The sequence below is a fragment of the Protomyctophum bolini genome (assembly GCF_963924005.1).
Source record: "Protomyctophum bolini genome assembly, chromosome: 19".
Taxonomy (NCBI): Eukaryota; Metazoa; Chordata; class Actinopteri; order Myctophiformes; family Myctophidae; genus Protomyctophum; species Protomyctophum bolini.
The window spans coordinates 34,099,157-34,117,122 of NC_137880.1; the positions used below are offsets into that span (position 1 = coordinate 34,099,157).

The following is a 17,966-nucleotide window of genomic DNA, read 5'->3' on the forward strand; positions in this document are numbered from 1 at the left end:
ATTACCATGTCCACACTCTCCTGCAGGTCCACTTTGAGTTGGTCGGCCTCTTCTGTCAGATAAGAGACTTTAGACAGCAGGCTATCCACTTGCTCTGTAGAGCTCTGAGTGGCAGACGCGTTCTCAGACAAGAGACCGTCCCTCTCGGCTCGGGCATTCTGAAGCTCCTCAGTTAGCTGGCTTACCTGTACAAAAACAAATATTAAGTGAATGGTCCTCGTTCACAACATAATAAAAATAAACTACAAAAAAATAAACACGTGTGGACTAACATCAGAAATATGTCCATCACAAATTCATGACCAAAAAAGGCACAGGCATGCTTATTCTTTGCCCATCCTTGACCTATATAATAAGTCATACCTTAAGGACACAACACACTGCTGGTAAAACTGATGGTGGGAATGGCTTGCAATCATTATCATGCGATACAATTACTACCCTGCATATTCATAGGCCCATTAAACAGTACAGGCAGACACTGCCGTGCTTGAGCATACAGTATAGCCACATTTATGAACAGAGAAAATAGCATTGATCAATATGTTACTTTCTCACTGGCAAATGGAATACCACAGTCTGAGATTCCCCGACACTGGTGCGAGACTCGCACGTGTGTTTAACAAACTTTCATCTGGCCAAAGAACAATGGTGCACTTGCAAGCTTATATGGAAATTAAACATTTAAAGTCATACTTGTTCTTGAAGTTCTTTGCAGATTTCCTCCTCCATATTTTTGGACTGTTCAGAGTCAACAAGCTTCTCTTCCAAGTCTTTAATTAGCTGTTGCATTTCATTCAGATTCTCACCAAGAGCTGTTTGTTGTTCGTCACCCTCATTAAGCTGAAACAAACAAAATGTGTAATTTTAAATATGGAGTTTTTAGGAAAATAAGCACTGATAACAATAACAGCATCATACCATTCAATGCTCATGTCTGACTTATAATTTGTACAAGTATATAGCACACATAATCACTCACTCTGTCCCTTGTGTCTTGCACAGTAGCAAGGAGCTGCGTTCGCTCTGCATCTAATCGGGCAAGGTCTGAGCGAACTGTGTTGAGGTCCTCTGTGGTGTCAGCACACCTCTGCGTAAGGTGTGCTTCCTTATGCTCTGCAACAGCCAGCTCTCCCTGGAGCGTCTGCAAAGCATCCCTTAACTGATGAGACTCTTCTTGGCTCTGAGCCTGGCCAGAGAGCAGGCTGTCCCTCTGGGATTCAACAGCGCACAGTGCCTCTGTGAGATCACACACCTGCGAGAGGGAGAAGGGAAAGGTTTGCTTTACAAGTTGGCACAGCCCCAATTATAACGCATGTCAACATCCGTTCCAAGAACGCCATCTCATCTGGATTCCAAAAAATATAATAATTTCACTGTCATCATGTATGGTTTCAAGCAAGTTTTATGGTCAATTATAAAATTGTTACATACTCATTGCAAGTTACTTGAACCGGGGAAAAAAAATTGTTGAAATTGTTTGGTAGTTTTACATAAATGACATTTATCAAATGTAAAACAATTATTTGAATACCTTTTATTTTTTAGTGTTGGCTACCGCAGCGTAACCTCACCTGTTTCAACAAATTATCCACTTTGTCTGGAAGATGCTGTAGTGGTGACAACTCCTTCAGCTGAGCTTGGAGTTCTCCCTCTTTGTCATGGCAAACAGTCAGCTCCTTCTTGAGGTTAGTCACCTCTCTCTCAAGGGTCATGCTGTCAATGAGGTCTGGGAAAAATATCATTAATTACTTTATTTTGTCCAGACTCCATAGATAGTACTGCAGTGGTTAATTTAACATGCTACTGGTCTGGAGTAAAAATAAATATATAATTTGTAGAGTAGGCCCTTCCCGCAAACTTTGGAAAGAAATACGTTATGAAACATGATAAATCTGAATTATGCAAGTTGTTTAACATACTGTAGAGATAATGTGTTGACAAAATCTGTAGGAGTAGCAGCAAACAGTTTTTAAGAATTACAATCCACTTATGGTTGCAGAGTTATAGGCCAAAACATAAGAGGGTTATTATAACCACAAGGTTAAAAAAAATTGTGGTGTCTTCCTTGGCAAAATAACACTTACTTTTGGGGACTTTGCCATTCAACAGAGTGGTGAGTTTTGTGTTCTCCTCGAAGGCCATGTTCAGTTCTCTCTGGAGGTCAGCCTGCATCTTCTTGTAGCGTGATTTCTCAGTCTCCATCTGGTGGTGCAGGCCACTGACCCCAGCCTCCATCTTCTCATAATTGGCAGTTTGTGCCACCTGGAAAACAGGTTCCACAGGACATAACACTAGTATGGCGAGTCCATGACATACTTTTGTTCAATAATGGCAATTACATCAGCAAAATACAAATATGAGATCACATATTCCCACGCCAATTATACACATACAATGTCTAAAGTCATAACTAGGTGTGTGTACACTGGTAACTCACATCTCTCTCCTTCAGATTGATATTTTGACTGCGCAGAATGGCCCATTCCTTTTTTGTGTCTCGACTGAGTCCTTCTGCATCATCCAGGGAGCGGCGAAGCTTTGAAACCTCCTGCACCAAGTCCTTGTCTTTCTGTGGGGTATAGGCGAGAGGTGGTTGTTTGAGGGGTGCATGAACGTTTACTGCATTTGTATACCGGTAATCCACATCGTTCCAATTCAATCCCAGACAAATTATAGATAACACTAGCAGACAAGTCAGATAAATGATTTTGTAAGACACAGACCATGACTGTTTTTAGCATTCACACCAACCAAACTGAAAATATATTCTGCTTAAGGATATCACTAGATACAACCAGACTATAGTAATTGTCACACCATTTCACCTTTCACTTCTTTCTAGAGTAAGCCAAACGTTTGACGCATTACTTCAAGTACTTTCTTCTCAGAGAAAGAGCAATAGTTACAAAACCTTTAGGAGAGGTTCATAATTACAAAATACATTTAGAAAAGGATTACCGGTACATCAATCAGCCACATGGTGGTGCTATAACAGCCCACTTTATGTTTCTCCTTACAACTATTGAACCGTAGGTTGTAAAATTAAAGTATTTTCCCCTGGATTCCTTGGGTCATGACGCAACTACCAACAGATTTAAGTTTGTTTTCCAGAATTGCATCTTTCTAGTTTAGAGTTGATGCCATGTACGTACAGTATACACATTTGCATAAAACCAGAACATACCAGACTCTGAAGCTCCTCCACCCAAGCACTTTGCTTCTTCAGATCTTCAGACATTAGGCTTAGTCTGGCCTTTAAATAAATTAAAAGGGTAAACATAAATTAACCCATTTTGAATGATTGAATAGACATCAAAGTGGCAATATGACCCATGTGTAGTTTGTGGAATGAGGACTTGCCTCAAACTCCTGGCATTTGTACTCTGCAGATTCAAGGTCCTTCTTCAAGGAAGAAATGTCCCTCTTCAGCTCTTGCTATAAGAGCACGCAAGTATAGTGAGCGAGCGTCACAGAACATCATTTTATGGCTTGAAATCACATCATTGACTGGCTACATCAACAACCATTTACAAAACGAGCATAATGTGGAGGAAAGAAACTAATTGATATTATACAAGTTTCATTTTAAAACACTGAAGATAGCAGATCTACAAGTTCTCATTGCATCATGATGCAAGCTTATAGATGGGCTTTTTCTGTACGACACCGTTTGACACTGCATTCATTAGTTGATGCAAGTTATTATTAAGCTTCTCAGTGAAACGAAACAGAATAGTAGTCAGGATGATAATCGATAGTTGCAGCCCTACAATGAAGGTCATTACCTCATGCGCGTCTTTTTCTAGAGAGTTAAACTCTTCCAGGTCTCTCCTTTCAGCAAGCTCCTGGGAAAGATCCTCCTTTTCCTGCTCAAGTCGCTCAGCACGCTCTTGAAGGAAGTCTACCACCTGCTTCATTTGGTTCCTCTCTGCAATAACAGCTTCCTATATAGAAGAAGAATAGTGTGAAAAACAACAATTCTTTCCAATTACAAGGTCCTTCAGTGATAAATAAATTAGATGTGACTAACATAAGTACCATTACGATTGTGCCCATTTCATGGCGTGTTAATTTTCAAATGAAATGCATGTCGCATACGTTTTTTTTTTAGTGCTGCAACCACTCCAAGGAACAGCTTTGTCCCTATGCGACTATGTCCGTTTAGAGTACCAAGTCCGTTTAGAGTAACAATAGGGGGTGCTGTTGCACCACTCGCTTCAGACTGGTCTGATTTCTAACATGACAAGTGTTTGTGGGTTGTTTAGTTATTAAGGAAATTATCAAAGTTATTCTGAATATTAAGCAGCATGTAATTAACAGGTGTTGGTTTAACAATCGTAGTGATCCTAGTCAGGAGGAAACTTTTTTTTGTCTGGTTCATTCAAAAGTTGACCAATTACGTTACATTACCTGATTAGAAACCAGGCTGTCAAACAGCTGCATGGTATCATCAGAACGTTTTTGTATCTGAAAGAAAACTGGGTTACTTTGCTTCACAGATGTTTTATACATGCAAAGTACCATTTATGTAAGTGACGTGATTAAAAAGGGGGAGGCTGACCTCATCAGCTTTACTGGTTGAGTCAGTCCACTCCTGAAGCTGTCTCTCGAGATCGGCGACTCTCAACTCCAACATCACAACAGACTCCAGCTTCTGCTGAGTCTCCACTTTCAGCTGGAGGTTAAGCTCTACTGCTGCGTTTTCGGCTGCCGCCATCTTCTCCATGGCACCATGGGTCTGCAGAGCTTCAATCACCAGTAGAGCATCCAACTCCTCAACTCTCCTATGGAGTGTTTCAGCCTTTGCCAACGCCTCCGCTTTCTGATGGGTCTCCGCCTTGAGCCGACTCTCCGCTTCCTCCTTCTGGTCGGTCTCCGCCTTGAGCCGACTCTCCGCTTCCTCCTTCTGGTCGGTCTCCGCCTTGAGCCGACTCTCCGCTTCCTCCTTCTGGTCAGTCTCCGCCTTGAGCCGACTCTCCGCTTCCTCCTTCTGGTCGGTCTCCGCCTTGAGCCGACTCTCCGCTGCCTCCTTCTGGTCGGTCTCCGCCTTGAGCCGACTCTCTGCTTCCTCCTTCTGATCGGTCTCCGCCTTGAGCCGGTTCTCCAGCTCGGACACTTTGATGGATATTTGAGGGCTGGGAAAAAAAAAGATAGACCAAAAGTTCTCAAGGAAGTCTGGTTAGTGGGGCATTCCATCCCTACAAGTATTTAAACAAAGAGAGAAATGTGTTCTCTACACCTGCAGAGTAAAATTCACCTGTCTCCAAAGCTGGAAAAAGAGTTTTGGTTCATCTCTGGGCAAAAAGACGACTCATAATGACTTTCCCAACGAGACTCAAATTCTTCATCATCTGACAATATAAAAGAAAGCTTAAATTAAATAAAGTGCACCAGAACTGTGTCCATTTAGATGAAAATGCTTCATTGTGGAGATTTCCTGCATTCATGCTTACATTCGCCCTGCTCGGACAGTGAAGTCATTTTCCGTGCGACAGGCTCTGCAAAACTGAGCTCTGATGGTTTGACGTGTCCATCCGACGGCTCAGTGGGCCTGATAAGTTTCCCTCCCCATGTGACCCTGCGTTTTGGCATCTACACAGATGACAGAGTATTAATCCATTTGATGGTTGATAAAACAAAATAGTTCACACAAATTTCCAGATTATAATGCACATTTTGTATATTTTTGTGAGATGCATCTATAACTAGAAAGGTCGCAATTTTGAAAAATTACAAAGTGTGGTTGCCGCAGTGGCTTACATAGGCCCCTCCCACTAATCTAGTGGGAGGGGCACACTACCAATTACCGGTACATGGTTCTATGTGCATGTGGATAAGAGGCATTATGCACATGTAATAAATAAAGAAAAACTTAAATACGAGCGTTTCCATGGTTCTCCCGATTTCGGATCTTGTGCCGGTTGTACCTTAGTACTGGTGACAAAAGATGTACTGGTGACAAGGAGTCTAGTGAGGTTGCGGATCTTGTCAGTCTGTTCTATGCGGAGCTGTTCCTTCTCCTGTAGGAGTAGAAACAGGGACTCTTTCTCCGTTGCTGTCGTCTGGGTAACCGATGAAACCTGCCATGGGAGAGGTCAATTAATTTGCACGCAGGAAAACACTGCTGTCCGGGTGTGGAACAGCCTACCAGAGCATGTAGTTAATTAAATGACAAACATACGACCTTCAAGCATTAAAGTTCATAGACATCTCATTCTTCTTTATTATACAATAAAGTTTAGATTCCTTTATAACCTGGGGGTAAGATCCTTGTGCACAGCACCTTCAAGCAGCTAAGACAACGGTCACACTTATCGTAAACTGATGTTTATTATTAGTGATGTTGCAACAATGCCTTGAGAAAACCATTTACCATCATTACCAATGTTGCAACAATGCCTCAAGAATGAAAATAATTTGTTTGTTCTGTATTATGGCAAGACGTATAAATATAAAATAGTGCAAGGATGTAAACAATGTGATTTCATCATCTATTCAAAACATCTCCAATCCCAGAAAAATGTTACTTGCCTCGTGAAGCCGTCGCTTCAGGTCAACGATCTCATTGCGATACCTCTTCAGCAGGGCCCCATCATCATAAACTTCTGTGACGTGAGGATCGTTCTTCATGCATTTGGCAGTACTAGCGAACTAGAAAGATTTAAAGTACAGGTGAAGTGAGGCTACAAGAAAAGGGCAACATGCACATCCCCAACCCAAGTTTGGGCAGGTGATGAGCAACGAACAGTATACACATACGATGCAACTCCTCATACAGAAGTTAGAACACATCAAAATGAATTTGTCACCAAGTCACTAGTATAGAGCGTTACAGTCCCGCCTCCTTCGAGGGCACTGGAAGATAATTTCCCATAGATGTTTCAGGAAGTATTTAAAGACCTTTATTAAGGCTCGAAATGCCAACTCTGATGACAACTGACTAAACACAATTCTTTGGGCTGAACAAATAATTAGAAGGAAGTTTCTTTCTAATTATTTGTCCGGCCCAAAACATTGTTTATTGTCAAGGTCATCATCCGTGTTAGCTTTGTCCAAGGCTTTAACCCATTCTGAACGGGAACCCGTTTTGGTGTTAGCATCATGTTATGCTTTAGCTATTGAAAAATAGCAGATCTACAAGCTCATAGCGCGCCACCGAGTGGCGCGATACGAGCTTGTAGGTCTGCTATTTTTTGAAAAATCGAAGAACGACTGACATTTTTAGAATCTGATTTCAGGTCAGAATGGGTTAATCAGACCAGTGTGTGTCCAGTGAAAACCTCGTATGAATCTGATCTCAGGTCAGAATGGGTTAAATACTTTTTGAAACGTCCATGGAAAAAATGAATGGTGCTGGTGCCCTCGTCGTTCTGAAAGGGCGCCGGGCCGGCGGGACTGTGACGCTCCATTGATGACGTATCAAAAGCACACAGTAAAGGATTCCACCCACCTGAAGGGTGCTGAGGGTTTCATCCAGTGTTGCAGGAGTGATGGTACAAATGATAACCGTTTTGGCGTTTCCACCCAAGGAGTTCTGCAGGATTCGGGTGAGTTTGCTGTCTCTGTAGTTTGTGAAGCCACTGTGTGGAAAGAGTATAATTGACAGAAACAATTCTTTAATTTAATGATAAAAACCATTAGTAGGGATGTTATGGAGCTGTCCAAGTATCTGAACTTATGTGACCAGATTTGACTGAGGGGCTGCCATTGGATTTATTTTAATTGACATATTGGTTCGGTTTGACGCACCAGTTTTGGAATATGACTTGTAGAGTAATGACTTCCAGTAAATGGCGAGTTGAGAAAACAAGTTTGAAAAGTTCGCTTCTGTGGACTATAACATTACATCTACCTACATCTGCCTGTGCTTTACTCATTTTGGATTAAAAAAAAATGTGGTTTTTCTAGGTGAAAAGCTGCATGATGTCAGGTCGTATATAAACTTAAAGCACATCGCCTGAAGGGAACAAAGTAAAGGAGAGCATCATGTAAAGGGGAATATTATCGGCCCAAACAGGAAAGCGTGCTTTCCCCCCCACTAGAATAAAACTTGAGAGTAGTTCACTCACCGCTGGTTCGCCTCAGACAGCTTTTTGATTACTTGTCCAAGCGTGAAGAGACTTTTATTGATGTTACACCCCTCAATGAAGCGTGCACCTAAGAAATCAGATTATGCTCGTTTGACCAGGCTGAATTAAAAAAACAGGCCATAAACTGCATCATACATCAATCCCATGGTAAGTAGAATAATAAACTGCCAGGGAGTTAGAACCTCCCCAAAACCATGCAATGTTTGGAAAATATGACCATTAATTAGTAAAACGCTTCCCCAACTTTACCTTCTGCACCAGTTTGACTTGCCCTTTCTGAACCAGCCAGGTCAACCAAATTCTAGAAGGGGACAAAATAAATAAACCTGTATCTAGGAGCCAAAGATAATTTAGTCATTAAATAAAGACGTAACAGATCTGTTCCATCCAGGCTTGCTTACCAGGTGAGACACGGTAATGGCTCCATCAGCATTTTCACCATCACCATCTTCTCGGCTCTCCAAAATCTGAGGTAAAGCAAGACTTTACTAAAGCGTCCATTATGTTATATTGCATATAATTATTACGTTACGCATATATCAATGTTATGCTTTTGATTCAAGATTTTCATGTTTTAATTTAATGTAAATTTATATTTTTTACATTTAAAGGTGCAGTTAGTTTTTTACATGAATTCTTGTTTTAATGCCCCAGGCACAATTTGTCTTACCATGCGGAAAATGGTGTGTGACCGACTGCTCCGCTGGTTCATTTTTGTCTTTTCATAATGCCGGTTTTCTGCACAGATGAGTTGAGTAAAACACAAGTTAAATTCTGTTTCAACAGCTGTGCAAAGAATAGTCTTTACTTTTCTTAATAAGACTTCTCACTTTCTCCTTTCCTAATCCAGGCCAGGGCTTGAGCAGGGTTTATCACTAGTTCCTCAGTCAGATCAGCCACATACACGGTTTTCTGTCAAGACAATGGATTTGCGAATACATTACGCTAACACAAAACAATGCACATCTTTGCAAACAAAAGCTAAAACGAACCTATGCCACTTACATGGGAGTCCTCACGGACCTCCAACGGCTTCCTCTTCCAGTTATCGACCAGCAAATCAGCTACCGTCTCATTGTAGATCTCCATATAAGATACCCTGAGAAGGAACTCCTTCTTAGGATACTACAATGAAGAGAAACCATTCATTTTTGATTAACATCAATGAGGTTTGCACCAGTGTGTACTGATAACAACCCAAGATTAGAACACCATTTCTATTATTATATGAAAGACTTTTCACCTTGATCTTGATCGTCTGGAAGATATCTTCCATGGCCAGGGGTATCACTCCTGGTGTACCGTCACTGCCCATCATGGTAAATGTCTTGCCAGACGAGGTCTGCCCATAAGCAAATATGGTTCCTAGACAATATGGTTAGAAAAATATAAGCATTATATACTTTTTGTAAGTGGGTTCTAGGTCGGGGCTAAACAACAAACCATGTAGGGTTTTATGAGGCAGATCTCAATATGCCCCTCCCCCCATACCATTGTATCCTTGAACCGCAGATGCAACCAGAGGCATTGCTATATCGTGATAGAGCTGAGCAGTTGATTCGTTAGCTCCAAACACACGATCTGTTGAATACATCAGACAAGTTAGTCAGACAAACACTATTAATTATAATAAAACTATGGCTATTCAATTAGAATCATTGACATTTGCCTTTGGAACTCTTGCAATACAGTTTAAAATATAACTAAAATACAAAAAACATCAATAATAGCTCAGAGTTATATAGCACTTTTCTAAATACCAAAAGTTGCTTTACATAAAGAACAAACTTTAAGAAAATAAAGAAAGATAAGTGCTAGATCAAAAAGGATAAAAGGTTAAGCAGTCGTTTGTTTATTCCACACTTTTACTACTAGGGATTAAGAAGAGAAATCATGATGCTAGATTTAGATATATACACACTACAGAGTGATCACACAGAAGATTGCTAGACTAGACACGGCTGCCGGTTCCCCAACAGGAATTTCTTTTGGGATAATAAAACAGTTTCTACAAATGGGTGAACAAATAAAATACCATAATAAATTCAAGGCAAGCAGACATTGATGTCTAATTTGGAATTCCTACCAAAACGCACAGGCTTTTAGTTCATGAAGTAACAAATGGTAAAGGGTGCATTTATATAGCACTTTTACATAGATCACATGATGATGATGCACATCAGGAGCAATTAGGGGTTCAGCTTGCTCAAGGACACCCGGGTTCGAACTGGCAACAAAAAAATATATATATTATGAGCGATGGAAATAAGCGAATTAGCGACACAACCCATAGCCCCATTCAATTAATGTAGGGCTTATGGTTGGGGAAACAGCCAATAAGGAGCTTTTGCACAAAATAACACCTGGACCTTTTTGGTGGGGACGTAACTACAAAGAAAGGTAAGAAAGCCTTTTAGTATGGAATTCTCCTTTAAAAGTCTGGATGGGTATAAGTTTCAGAAAGCTGACATTTAAGACTACCTCATCAGACTGACTTAAAACATAATGGTAAGTTGGTATTAAACATGCAGCTGAGCATATCCTTAGCTCTGGTCCATAGCTCTAATGCCACCACTTATAAAATGCACGCTGTCCAGAATGGGATTTTTTTCTCACCGGAAAAAAAATATTTAGTTACTCTGCTGCACTCTACAGATATTGAAAATATATTGACACGTAGCATAGCAGCTCTAATGCAAAGGAATTATAGCCGTGTATGGACCAGAGCTGGCATATCTTCTACCTTGGCTCTGCTTAATTTGACAATGCACAGTATAGGTATGGGTTAGTTAACTTAAAACATACCAAAGTTAAAACACTTTGTCGCATCAACGCAGTTCTGCACGGATTTCTCGTCAGTCTTCCAATACAGCACCGGCTTGGTGCCTTCTTTAGCTGTTGCCTCTTCCCTGGTGAAACATAGCGGAAACGATATTTCAGAATGAAACAAAATATCAGCTCACAACACATGCAAAATGTGACACAATTTGAATAACTTGTGTGGGGCCAGTCTTGCTCTAAATATTTTCTGATCGGGTACGCACCAAATACACATCAGGGCTTGACATTAACTTTGAGGCACTTGTACATTTCCCCAGTCACTTGTCCAGAGCACAAGCACAGACAATCAACTAACTAATTTAATTTGGTGAATAAATGTTTGAAATCAGCTTCAAAATGAATTAACCACCATTAGAACAATGTCCAAAATATGCCATGTGCTTCTGTATATATTTTTGTGGGAATGGTAAGATAAATGTCAGAAGACTGATATACATTTAGCATGTGTATGTATGGATATTGTATTCTTTATAACAAATCCAGTGTAACAAATCCAGTGTGGTAGGATGGTGTCCTCTCACCCTGTCAATAGGATGTATGGGGCAGGGCATCCAAGCATGGCTCATCTAATTAATTTCACAAATTATTTATCTGTTAATTCAGCTAATTTGACAACCCTAGTTTGAATATTAGATAAGTTAATAGCCCTAGAATGTCTGATCATACATTTAATCATATATTCCAAATACAGCCATAGATCGGTCCTATCCTCGCAAGGTTAGCAGACTGACCGTCATATTCAATTTCTGTCACGGAAAAGCGGACAAGCCTTAATGTCAAGCCCTGCACATACATGGAGATCCTTGTCTGACATCGGTTGAACCACTGTACTTAGTGTAGGCCACTACTAGCTGCAAGCAACTCAGGACAGTCTAGCATTTAGACAGCATTCCGAGTTGTGGGAATAGTTGGAATAGTTGTTGGCTACACCCACACTTCCTTCCCAATACTTATCTACCTAAATATGTCCTTATTGATTAAAGGTCAATTTGTATTTTATTGTATACATCACGTTCTGTCAAGTAATGTTATTACTTCACTATATTAGAGTGATAGTCTAAATCTTAGTCTAAATCTTAGGCTGCTAAGTGATATATGGTTATATGGTTCACATCACGCTCGTATGACAGTCAAGTTTCAGGGCTAAGACAAGTGTAGCCCAACATTTAGACTCTCGTAGAGTTTTTCTATTCAGAATCGGGAAAAAAAACTCTACGAGAGTCTAAATGTTGGGCTAAGACAAGTGAATGACTGAAAATACATAGGTCCACAATGGAAACTAGTCGCTGCAAGACTGCAGGATCATCCTTTGAATAAAGGCTATTAGCATGCTAGCCGCTAGCTAACTTGACCATCAAATTAACTTAAAATAATCACTTTAGTTCAGTTTAGGTTGTTTGTGTGAAAAGTAAAGTTGTACTTTACTACTTAAAAGTTAAACGCTGAAAGCAGCTAGCGCTGGCAACCATTTAAGAGTTGTTAAGAGTACAGTTAGTCGGTTTGTTAATGTTGGTTAAAAACGTACCTTTCAATGAGAGGACGGACACGGATGCAGACCTTTACTGCCGATTCCTCCGCCATCATAAACAGTTGCTATATCTTCTGAAATAATAAACGGAGGTACGGACGGTGGGCTACGGAGCGGAACTCTGAGGAGAGGAACTCTGGGGAGATGTTGTTAGAAGATGACCAAAGTAACAAACTCTCGAAGAGTCCGAAGACGCTGCTAACTACCGTCTGAGAAATTACAAACAAACAGGCACAGGCGGGGCGGACTGTTTTAAATCATGCGCTGTGTGCTCTGATTGGCTGCTGATTCATCAGTGTTGCCAGCTTGAGAGAGAAATAAGCAACTAAACCAAAAGAAGGGGGGGGGGGTGACATTTTTTTTTACACATTTTAATTGATTGATTGTTGAAATGTTTATTTCACAATATGTAGAATTCTACTTGCCCTTTGTACTGTAATTCTCCAATCAGAGTACATACATTTTGATACAAATAGGCTACTTTTACTCAAGTACATTTTGAATTCCACACTTGTCTACATTTGCAGTATTTGCAGGGTGGGGGGGACGTGGACGGGGACGTGGACGGAGCGCAACCAATCAAAAAGACGGGCAAGGGGATTACGTCATTACGTTCTCGATCGACGACGCGGGCGGGAGTTTTGTTTTCTCTCTCTCACCGTGAAGAAGAATAAGATAGAAGTAGGTAAATACATAGTTATGTTTAATGCGTATTTAAAAATCCCGATCCGCTGTGTGTGTGTGTGCATGTCTCCCCCCTGTTGTCTTGGTTATGTAGTACCACGGCACGTAGTGTCCGTTGCCGTTGCAAGTTGCAACAACGTCTTTACTCTTTGATCACACAGCTTGTTTTTTTCCAGAATACTAATGACAACAGTGATGCTAACTAGCAGTACAAATACTCAATGGAATGTTGCTTTCAGTTCATACGGGGAGCTACTTACATACTATTACACATGCAGGCTGTATATGTAATAGTATGTATGTATGATACAGCCCCTCCGTTTAAATTCTTGCAAAAACGTCCATTATACAGAGTGCATGTCTGGAAAAAGTAGCTTGTTACAGACGCTAGCTCTGGTCCGTAGTGTTTAGAAGGAGTTAAAGAACTCCCGTTAATGCTACGGACCACCAGAGCTACGTACACAGACAGCCCAAACAAAATCCTCGGTGTTTGTTTACTGCCAGGCCAGCCAGGGACCATTTTATTGGTTCAATTCGTATGATAGATACAACCTAGCCCTATAGGTACATGGGTATCTTGGTGGTGTATCGAATCTTGTGGACCAGACCCATTGCAAGATGCTGTACTCTGTCGTCGACCCTAAGCCATCCCAGCCTGTCAAAGTGGGCATGGGTGAGGTGGGTTCGGGGGGTGAGGCCAAGTAGGAGCCTGACCAGTTTACTTACTTACTTACTTTCTTCTCAGACCATGGCGATGAGAAGCGAGGCCAGGGTTGAGGCAGAGGCAGAAGAGGAGGAGCACTTTGGACCACAGCCTCTGAGCAGACTGGAGGTATTGGCATTTCCATTGACTCCTATTTACCATATTTGATGACGTAGTTTTGAAAACTCATGCTTGTGGGGGATGAAGCTTCTTGTTGCATACATCACGTTCGACATCCTGGTTACTGCGGTTATTTATGCAGGTGGTTGTGAAAACAGAAGTATGACCTGTATCTAACTATCTATCCACATATTCAAATGTGAGGCTGAAAGAATAACATTATAACCCTCAGTGTCATGTTAATCTCATGTATGCTGATATTCCTTTTGCACCTTAATGTCTATGTACAGTATATACCTGGTATATATCTTTATGCACCTTTTATATCCAGTCTAACCTCATGTACATACTGTACCAGATGGATATGGAATACCAAACGACTAGCCTCTTCACCAACTTGCCCCCTTTTTTCACACAGCAATATGGCGTCGGGTCCGGTGACATCAAGAAGCTGGAAGAAGCAGGGTTTCACACCATTGAGGCGGTTGCGTATGCCCCTAAAAAAGAACTGCTCAACATTAAAGGCATCAGCGAGGCCAAAGCGGACAAGATTTTGGTTGGTGATCATCATCACATACTGAATGCTTCTCAGTAAATTGTTATTGTTGGTTGCGTTAGTTTGGATTATACTGACAGAATATACGTTATTTATCTCCGGTTGTCAGGTGGTAACAGTAAAATGATTAATGAGTAGGAAAATTACTATGCTTTTGACTGCTGGATAAATAATATTTAAAGATAGTCTGTTTGGTTTTAATGGTTTAGATCACTAGATCATCATCATTTTTGTAGTTTTACATCATCTTACCATCCTTTCATGGTCCACATTAATTGCATACATTTAATTGACATATTAATCCTATGACAATAATCATTGGTTGCTGTCCTACTGTTGGTGGTTAGACCTGGTGAATGCAGTTAACTAGTAGGACAGAAACTCAACAGTCCCAGTGGTCCCTGTGGTTAGACCGTGAGGTCAAATAAACATTCTGTCACACCCATTTATTTATTTTACAGGCTGAGGCTGCTAAACTAGTACCAATGGGTTTTACCACAGCAACAGAGTTCCACCAGAGGAGGGCAGAAATCATCCAGATCTCCACAGGCTCCAAAGAACTGGACAAGCTACTGCAGGGTCTGTACTCTTTTCCACTCTGTCTACACCTAAACTATTTCTATGAGCAGGGTCTGTACTCTTTTCCACAGAGAAGCGGGTAGTCTGTCTACACCTAAACTATTTCTATGAGCAGGGAAAAAAATGATGCGTTTTCTTTGTCACTGAATCATTGTGATCTTTTAACTCCAGGGGGCATCGAGACGGGCTCCATCACAGAGATGTTTGGGGAGTTCAGGACGGGGAAAACCCAGCTGTGCCACACCCTCGCGGTCACCTGTCAGGTCAGCTACTGTACTTCAACCTCATCACAAGATAATATATACAGGGATTAGTGGTTTTGGTTTGTTACTGTTGTTTTAGTGAACCCTGACTTTTAACAGTTGTTGGAAGATAACATTGATTCATTTCTGTCTCCTCTCCACAGTTGCCTATTGATCAGGGTGGCGGAGAAGGTAAAGCCATGTACATTGACACAGAGGGGACCTTTAGACCGGAGAGACTTCTGGCTGTGGCAGAGAGGTGAGTCTCCTCTCCCCTATTCTGCCCCTCAGAAGTCAGGGGATGAAATCATCATGTAACAAATGGCACAAATGATTGCTAGCGCTATGTAACATTGGTTAAGAATTAAGATCAGTTTAGACTTCTTGTCCATTCATCAACAGGTATGGGCTGGTAGGCAGTGATGTTCTGGACAACGTGGCGTACGCCAGGGCCTTCAACACAGACCACCAGACACAGCTGCTGTACCAGGCCTCTGCCATGATGGCTGAATCCAGGTCAGTCTCACAGCCCCATTGAGTGGCTCATTTGACTCATTTACCATCACCCACCAGGCAAATTAAACAATGAACTTTACACATAAACTCCTGCACCACACGCCGACCTCTCAGTGCTGTGCCTGCTGCCTGCTAATGAGAGAGAGTAGGGGGGGTTCACACGGGTGATCCAATAAAGCTGAGGGCAGCGCCGAAATATGGCTGCAGCTGTGTAGCTGTAATTGTTGTCTCTATCCCCTGTAACTGCAATGAGTGCCTGCACGAACAAGAATTTCACCCATGTTACCCACTTACAGTACCTCAGATGGATGTCTTGCTTGAAATATACAATAAATTGAATATAAATGACATGGTACTGACATCAGCACCTTAGGTTACGTTTAGACAGACAACAGAATAATGGAATATACACTACTTGATTGTAGGCTCAAACTCAATGTGCTCTGGCTCTGGTCATAGGTATGCTCTGCTGATAGTGGACAGTGCTATGGCGCTGTACAGAACAGACTACACTGGCAGAGGAGAGCTGGCGGCCAGGCAGTGTCATCTGGGCCGCTTTCTACGCATGCTGCTGAGGCTCGCAGACGAGGTGAGTGACTGAATCTCAACGGTGATGACATTATTTTAAGAGCCAGTTGTTTTTTATGAGGGGTCTCCTAATGCATTCCTTTCTTCTCTCAGTTTGGCGTTGCTGTAGTGATCACCAATCAGGTTGTGGCCCAGGTGGACGGGGCGGCCATGTTCTCTGCAGATCCAAAGAAACCCATCGGGGGCAACATTATGGCACACGCCTCGACCACAAGGTGAGCCACCTCTGTTGGATTGGTAATGTCTAGTGACTGTTAAGTCTTGATGACTGACTGCATGGCACATGGGTGGATTGTTTAATCCATTACACTGAATCAAGGTTTTATTTGATTAGTGGGCCACCAGTTTAACACCCCTGCTAACCTTGTAAATTCCAGCCTTGGGTGGTAAGGGGATGGGCCAAAGGCAAACTCAACATGAACGTGTGAGAACCATACATTGTAGTGAGAAATGTTATGTAAAGTGAAAAAAAGTTTTGAATGATCACAGAAATTAACTGTGATTAACTAATCTTACAGTATATTAACCCATTTAGGCCTGAGGCCGACTCTAAAAACGCCTCTAAATCCTGACCTAAAGTTTCTGAAAATATTTATATAGCAGAATCAAAATGTTTACATTTTTGAATACTGTACAGAACCCAAATATGGGTTCCCGATCTGAGTGGGTAAAACACCAAAATGGGTTCCCGCCCAGAATAGGTTAAGAAACCCTTGCATTCACCTTTATTACAAAGCATTGTTTCCTGAGAGCTTAAGACTTAAAATGTTTAAAAACTTTACTCATTTCAGACTGTACTTGAGGAAGGGCAGAGGAGAGACGAGAATCTGCAAAATCTACGACTCACCGTGCCTCCCCGAGTCTGAAGCCATGTTTGCCATCCTCGCGGATGGAGTTGGCGACGCCAAGGACTGAGAAGGCTCCGTGCCGGGAAGCAAGCGAGCCGGTCGTTGGCCAACACCGTGCTCACATTTCCTGTGCTCACACAAGCAATGCTCTCCTAACATAATGGCAGGATGGAGGCCGTGACACTTGAGTTGTATCTGATTTTGTGGTTTGAGTAACACGGCTAATCCAGCCACAAGAAAAGGAGTGAAGATTAAGCCATTTGGCTTTATCACAGCAATGGGACGTTGCAGTTGTGCTGTGTGCTTAACTGCACGCAGTCACTCAAAGTGGTTGGAAGATTATTTTATTTTATAAATGTGATAACTTTAAAGATGACATTTTCTCTTTGATATCTTTTGCTGTACCTCTAACCCTAGCAATTCCGATTGTGGGGAAATAAGAATGCTAGGGGATTAGCATATCCATAAATGAGCTTGTACATCTGTTATTTTCAGTAAAGAATTTGTGTAGAAGGGTGGAAAGAAAATCAAGAACAGGTGACCCTAGTCAAATTGACTTGGTAATAGAACTTTAAAGATGAAGTATTTCTGTTTTTTCCCCCCCTGTCTGATCTTTGTTTCTATTTTATGGCCCCCCCCTCCCACTTTTTGTGCATATTGGCAATGTG

At 41.5% G+C, this 17,966-nt stretch overlaps 2 protein-coding genes across 2 annotated transcripts in view; one reads left to right on the forward strand and one right to left on the reverse strand.

The window, feature by feature from the left end:
* LOC308334416 (uncharacterized protein) overlaps positions 1-12,606 on the reverse strand; it is a 30,157-nt gene extending 17,551 nt beyond the window's left edge. The window contains exons 1-26 of the mRNA XM_080791151.1: positions 12,460-12,606; positions 10,899-11,002; positions 9,585-9,674; positions 9,337-9,458; positions 9,099-9,218; positions 8,924-9,005; positions 8,764-8,831; positions 8,495-8,560; positions 8,343-8,394; positions 8,073-8,160; positions 7,454-7,583; positions 6,535-6,654; positions 5,931-6,083; positions 5,457-5,595; positions 5,261-5,354; positions 4,565-5,138; positions 4,414-4,470; positions 3,789-3,947; positions 3,364-3,438; positions 3,188-3,256; positions 2,441-2,572; positions 2,088-2,265; positions 1,575-1,729; positions 983-1,255; positions 697-843; positions 6-185 (exon numbers count right to left, since the gene is read on the reverse strand). Coding sequence (XP_080647277.1) covers positions 6-185; positions 697-843; positions 983-1,255; positions 1,575-1,729; positions 2,088-2,265; positions 2,441-2,572; positions 3,188-3,256; positions 3,364-3,438; positions 3,789-3,947; positions 4,414-4,470; positions 4,565-5,138; positions 5,261-5,354; positions 5,457-5,595; positions 5,931-6,083; positions 6,535-6,654; positions 7,454-7,583; positions 8,073-8,160; positions 8,343-8,394; positions 8,495-8,560; positions 8,764-8,831; positions 8,924-9,005; positions 9,099-9,218; positions 9,337-9,458; positions 9,585-9,674; positions 10,899-11,002; positions 12,460-12,515 — 3,483 coding nt within the window. The 5' untranslated portion in view covers positions 12,516-12,606. The remainder of the gene's footprint in view (positions 1-5; positions 186-696; positions 844-982; positions 1,256-1,574; positions 1,730-2,087; positions 2,266-2,440; positions 2,573-3,187; positions 3,257-3,363; positions 3,439-3,788; positions 3,948-4,413; positions 4,471-4,564; positions 5,139-5,260; positions 5,355-5,456; positions 5,596-5,930; positions 6,084-6,534; positions 6,655-7,453; positions 7,584-8,072; positions 8,161-8,342; positions 8,395-8,494; positions 8,561-8,763; positions 8,832-8,923; positions 9,006-9,098; positions 9,219-9,336; positions 9,459-9,584; positions 9,675-10,898; positions 11,003-12,459) is intronic.
* A 490-nt stretch (positions 12,607-13,096) lies between these two features.
* rad51 (RAD51 recombinase) lies at positions 13,097-17,964 on the forward strand. Its single transcript, XM_080790291.1, has 10 exons — positions 13,097-13,143; positions 13,892-13,978; positions 14,388-14,525; positions 14,987-15,104; positions 15,276-15,367; positions 15,511-15,605; positions 15,749-15,862; positions 16,322-16,451; positions 16,544-16,665; positions 17,242-17,964. The coding sequence occupies exons 2-10, from the start codon at positions 13,895-13,897 to the stop codon at positions 17,363-17,365; spliced, it is 1,017 nt and encodes a 338-aa protein (XP_080646417.1). The 5' UTR covers positions 13,097-13,143; positions 13,892-13,894; the 3' UTR covers positions 17,366-17,964.
* The last annotated feature ends 2 nt before the right edge of the window (positions 17,965-17,966 follow it).